The sequence below is a fragment of the Sinocyclocheilus grahami genome, unplaced genomic scaffold (assembly GCF_001515645.1).
Source record: "Sinocyclocheilus grahami isolate Dianchi unplaced genomic scaffold, SAMN03320097.WGS_v1.1 scaffold9.1, whole genome shotgun sequence".
Classification (NCBI taxonomy): Eukaryota; Metazoa; Chordata; class Actinopteri; order Cypriniformes; family Cyprinidae; genus Sinocyclocheilus; species Sinocyclocheilus grahami.
Window position 1 is genome coordinate 1,093,609 of NW_015505188.1, and position 5,413 is coordinate 1,099,021.

The window sequence follows — 5,413 nt, forward strand, 5'->3', positions numbered from 1 at the left end:
TCCCTAATATATATATATATATATATATATATATATATATATATATATATATATATGGGTGTATGTGTGTGTGTGTGTGTGCTTTTTTGTGACAAATGAGGACATTAATTTGTATAATGACAAAGGTATGACATAGGTATTACAAGGAGAAGGTGACTTTTCAGGACATTACTCCATGTCCCCACTTTTCAAAACACTTATAAATCACACAGAATGGAGTGTATTGAAAATCTGAAATAGCAGAAAGTTTCCTGTAAGGGGTAGGTTTAGGGGTAGGATTGGTGTAGGGCAATAGCACATACAGTTTGTACAGTATAAAACCCATTACGCCTATGGGATGTCCCCACTTTTCACAAAAACAAACCTGTGCGTGTGTGTGTGTGATCTGTGCTGGCAAAATGAGTCACAATGAGCAATTTTTAAAAAAATATGTTATTTCTCCATTAAAAGACCTTCAAATGATGTATGATTTGTTGGAATCAGACGAAAAATGACTGAGCTTTTGAAGGCGATAGTCAGCAAAGTAATTTTTTTTAAAAATCGAGTTATAGTTTTCTGAAGGTTCCAAAGCAAAACACCTGCAAAGTTGCATCTTTTCCTCCAGTTCTTTTCTTAATAATAATTACTATATTAATAATCACAACATAGCTATTTTTTATTTTATCTTTGTTATTATAAATAGATATAGATTTTCTTCTATAAAAGAACAGATGCAAAAAAACAACAACAACAGTAGAACAAATACAGTGGGGCAAAAAAGTATTTAGTCAGCCACCAATTGTGCAAGTTCTCCCACTTAAAAAGATGAGAGAGGCCTGTAATTTTCATCATAGGTATACCTCAACTATGAGAGACAAAATGAGAAAAAAAATCCAGAAAAAGCAAATAATGCATTACCTTTTTCATTTTACATCTAAACAAAAGCATTCAAGAAAAACAAATAATCAAATGTAAAATTCCCTTTAGTGTGTTCATTTCAAATAAATTGAATCGAATAAATCGAATAAATTAAAATTCCAATTATTATGATTTTGCCATAAACAAGTAGCCTCAATGTGGAGTACTTATAGGTGAATTCAATAATTCATAATACATAAATTAGAAACATTAATTTTTTAAATCTAGGTTGATGATTAATAAATGGAAAGGTTATCAGCATGTTGTGAATAATGAATGAGCACTTTGTGCTTTAGTCATAGCAAACTGAGTGCTAAAGATGTAGCTCTCAGCAGTCTATTATATAATATGAGGCTAATGCATGACGGTTGACTGTGGTAACTGCAGTATTCCTGCAGTAGAAACCTCTCAGCACTCCTAATCCATCAACACGCATGAGAAGCAGCATGCTCCACTCAAGCACCTCTCATATGTTATACTCTCAAAGAGTCCTGTATACAAAATCAACACAAAGCCATTACAACATATATCACCTGGTGTTTATCCTAAGACTGAATCACTCTTATAATGAACAATCTATCAATCCATCACATTAGGCCTGTCCACTTAACATGTTAATGTATTGCAATTTATTATCTCAAAAATTATGCAATTAAAATATAAATGTAATGTTTTTAATGTTTTAATGTTGGTCTGTTAATTATAGAACAAATCAAATGAAAAAATAAAAAAGTAAATAAATTAATATAAACAAAATACATAAATGCAAATCATGTAATTTAATCAATTAACAGCTCCAAACACATTACAAAATGAGGGTCAAAAAGGAGCAGCATGTAACAGGAGTGATCCGCTCAAGGTTAGTGAACAAAAGACTTGAACATGTTTTACACTAAACCTGGAGGACTAAACCTGTTGTAAAACGAGTAGATGTATAGAAAGTAAAGGTGTTTGCTGCTTTTCAAGGATGATCGCACGCTAACGTTGAGCATGAAAGGAGCCTCTCTCAAAACAAAAGACATGAAATCTGAAGTGTAGTGTGTCATTTACCGTGGGGTCTGTCCACAGTGAGCACTTCTTGCAGTGTCGGCAGGGGGCACCAGGTGAGCGAGCGTGCTGGCAGAAGTGGTTGTAGCCGTTAATAGGCTCCCGGCAGAGGTAGCACATGAACGCGCCGCAGCGACACGACATCCGGTTGCAGCCCTCCGACTTCACTAGACCTGTGGCACACTTGTGGCACTTCCTGACACGGGCAGCAGTCATCTTTTCCTCACTGGCCATGAAACAAAAGACATTTGGGTTCAGTTTACATGCAAACACTACTGGAAAAAACTGTGAGCTGCCTACCTAGACTGCATTTTAAGTAGTGGTCAACAGATACAGGTTGTTTGATGGCTGATGCTGATATCTTGGAAAGCAGGGTGGTCGATCGTTCATATAATGTTGATATATATGATTTCACACTATTTAAATATAAATTTGATTTAAAAGCAAATAATGCAAGCATAAAAATTGCTGCACTTAAATATTTTTCTTTTGACATAATATTTACTAAAATCAACAGAAATAAATCATTGTAATATGAAACGGGGAAAAAAGAGAAAAAAAATCTGTCAAATAAACAGTTTTATACAGACAGCAACTTCTTGTTTCTTTAATCCTAATCTGGCATTTTCAAAAATAAAGAAATGTTTAAAAACATGAATATGGGCCGTCATGCACATGCGGTTTTATACAGGATACAACACAAACTTAAGAAGACCTAACAGCTGTATTTGCAGAAGTTTGTGGAATTGTGTGTGTGTTTAATGACATAAATGACAAATATTTTCTGAATATAGACAATACATTAAAAGCAGCATTGTAGGCCTTTCTAATAATAGATATTTGACTTTATTAATAGACATAACTGTTAAAGACCTAACTAATGAAGACGGAGAATGACCGCTACTGAGCATCAGCATTTGGTCACGGAGTTCTTTGTGCTGTCAAAATAAAAGTTTTGCTAATGCCCAAACAGAAAAACTTGCAATTAAAAGAATTCTTCAAGCTCAGCTGAAAAAGCAGAAACAAAATGTAATCAATGAAAATTAAATTAACATTTTAATTAAAAAAAACAAACTGTTCATTGTTATTGTTAGCTCAGTTCCATTAAATAATATTAACAGAACTTTTGATTTAAATAATGTATTAGTAAATGCTGAAACAAACATTAACCAAGATTAATAAATGATTTAGGATAATTTTTCATTGTTAGTTCATGTTCAAGCAATGCAAAGTGTTACTTTGAACTGTGATAAATAGACTTAATTCAAAATAAAACATGTTATATGTAAAATTGACTACTTTAAAAAGCATAAAATACATATAATTTAGAGTACCACATCATTAGCTTAGCAAAATGCTAATATCAAACTCTATTTGAATTTATCGTGTGCTTCACATGAGGAGCGCTATTTGTATCGCTGCCTTTTCAAATGCATTTAATGGGTTTAATTTCAGTTAGGATGCTGCCATAGTAGGAAACTGTGGTTAACTAGCTACAGGAACAAAGCCAATATTTTAATTTTAGCATCAGTTATTTTGGGCTATTTAACATATAGAAAGTATACTGGTATTGAGATATATTATCTTGCCTTTGTGACACCATATTTAATTCAATCTCTCAGTCAGGGTCTCTTTCCTGTCTCTATAAATGTAGGTAACAGAAAAGGTTTGGGGTAAACAGGATACACAGTCTTTGATTCATGTGTATGACAGGAAGGAAGCCAGGCGATCACATCCTGTCCAGTCCAGAGACTGAGCAGCAGTGATAGGCTGCTTTCACACTGCATCATTTTACACAGACACCCATGCTCCAGTACACTTCCTCATGAAGGCCTGCTGTGCACAGGGGCAGCTCTGGATGATGTGTATTTGCAAACATAACACTCAAGGGAATCCATCAAATACAGTGAGTGTTTTAGCGTGCCATGAGAAAGGCCTGGGGAAACAGCTGACTCAGCATCAGGGGCAAATCCTTTAGATATTTAAACATACTTGCAGTCTGTGAGTCAGAACAGCCGGCATTGTAATCTACTCTCCCAGGATCAGTAAACAGTCCTCCATAAAATGTGCTGCACACATCTGGATATTTGAGTTGAACTGTTCTGGAACGGTGATGTAAATACAACTTAACCACTGATTTGTAGTGGTATCCTCTTTTGGAAGGCCAAACGAAGTATTTTCGCTTTCACAATGAAACACACAGCGTCACACATGGCGGGCTTGAGTGAGGAACAGCCAGCGGAGTCGATGAAAGAGCGGCCGTCGGGCTTGCGGCAACCACATGTGACGACCCCGGGCTAGACTCCGCTTCGTCCACGGTGAAAGCTGATCCGGCGATCCACAGAGCGAAGTTGATGTATTCCCTCAGCGACCAGCACGGATCAGCTCTAGGCATGACGAAGCGGATATCGTCCTCTTTTGGAAGGCCAAACACAGTTTCGCTTTCACAACGAAACACAGTGTCTTCACGACATGGTGGCAGCAACAATACTACAGCGAGAATAAAAGTTACACCTTCTTTCTTTGCATGAACATTTGGGGCGGGAGCGGGTGGGTGCGGAATATAACCTTGTGGCAAAAAAAATAGTCCCGAGCAGACCTCTACTCAGAACAAATGAGTTTACTCGCTGACTGGTCTCGATCGCGCTACTACTAAAGCCACTCCTCACTCAGTGCTGCGAGATCCAGTGAGAAGCGTTCGCACAGGTCTCCAACACACACCACAAGTGCCATTCTAGATACTAGGGGTGCTCCGATCAGGGTTTTTGAGGCCGATCACCGATCACAGAAAGCAGTATCTGCCGATACCGATCACCGATACCGAACTTTTTAAAGCATTCTTTTAATCATTTATAACTATTTATAGTGATACTCCAATCAGGATTTTTAGACATTTATTCAGGGCCTGAATTTCCTTTTTGAAAATGGGGGGAATCCCCCTCTTAGGTGTCTCTTGTGAGAGAGGAAGCAGCTTTCACACAGGAGTCCACTACTGATCCGTGGCTGTTTACCACAAACACAACATTTATCCATTAGTTTGATTTCAAATCCAAACATTGTCACTGAAAATGCTTTTTCAACATTGTGATTGTTTTTTTACACAGTACAGTAATACAATCTTTCACAGACATGTTTAAACTCAATAAATATAAGCAACACATTATTCAATGCTTTTTACTTTTGCATTTACTTCTAGATTTATATATTAAGTCAAGCAATTGGCAAAAAAATTTAACTACCGTATTGGCCCGAATATAAGACGACCCTGATTATAAGACGACCCCCTTTTTCCAGATGTACCTTTTGGAAAAAGGCTTTCTCAGTAAAACAAATTTTGTCTTCAATTATTTTCATATTGCATATTTTTCCTATTTGAATTTTTGATTTGAAAGTATGGTAAAAACTGGTCAAATGTGCCAACAATCACATTTAAAAAATATACACTTTTTGATATACCATAAAAAAAAAA

The 5,413-nt window shown here is 36.2% G+C and overlaps 1 protein-coding gene across 1 annotated transcript in view; it reads right to left on the bottom strand.

Moving 5' to 3' along the window:
• The window catches only part of LOC107591749 (E3 ubiquitin-protein ligase RNF216-like), a 4,654-nt gene extending 2,449 nt beyond the window's left edge, over nt 1-2,205 (bottom strand). Inside the window, exon 1 of the mRNA XM_016280990.1 lies at nt 1,948-2,205. Within this exon, the coding sequence (XP_016136476.1) occupies nt 1,948-2,178 (231 nt within the window). The 5' untranslated portion in view covers nt 2,179-2,205. The remainder of the gene's footprint in view (nt 1-1,947) is intronic.
• Between the last annotated feature and the right edge of the window lie 3,208 nt (nt 2,206-5,413).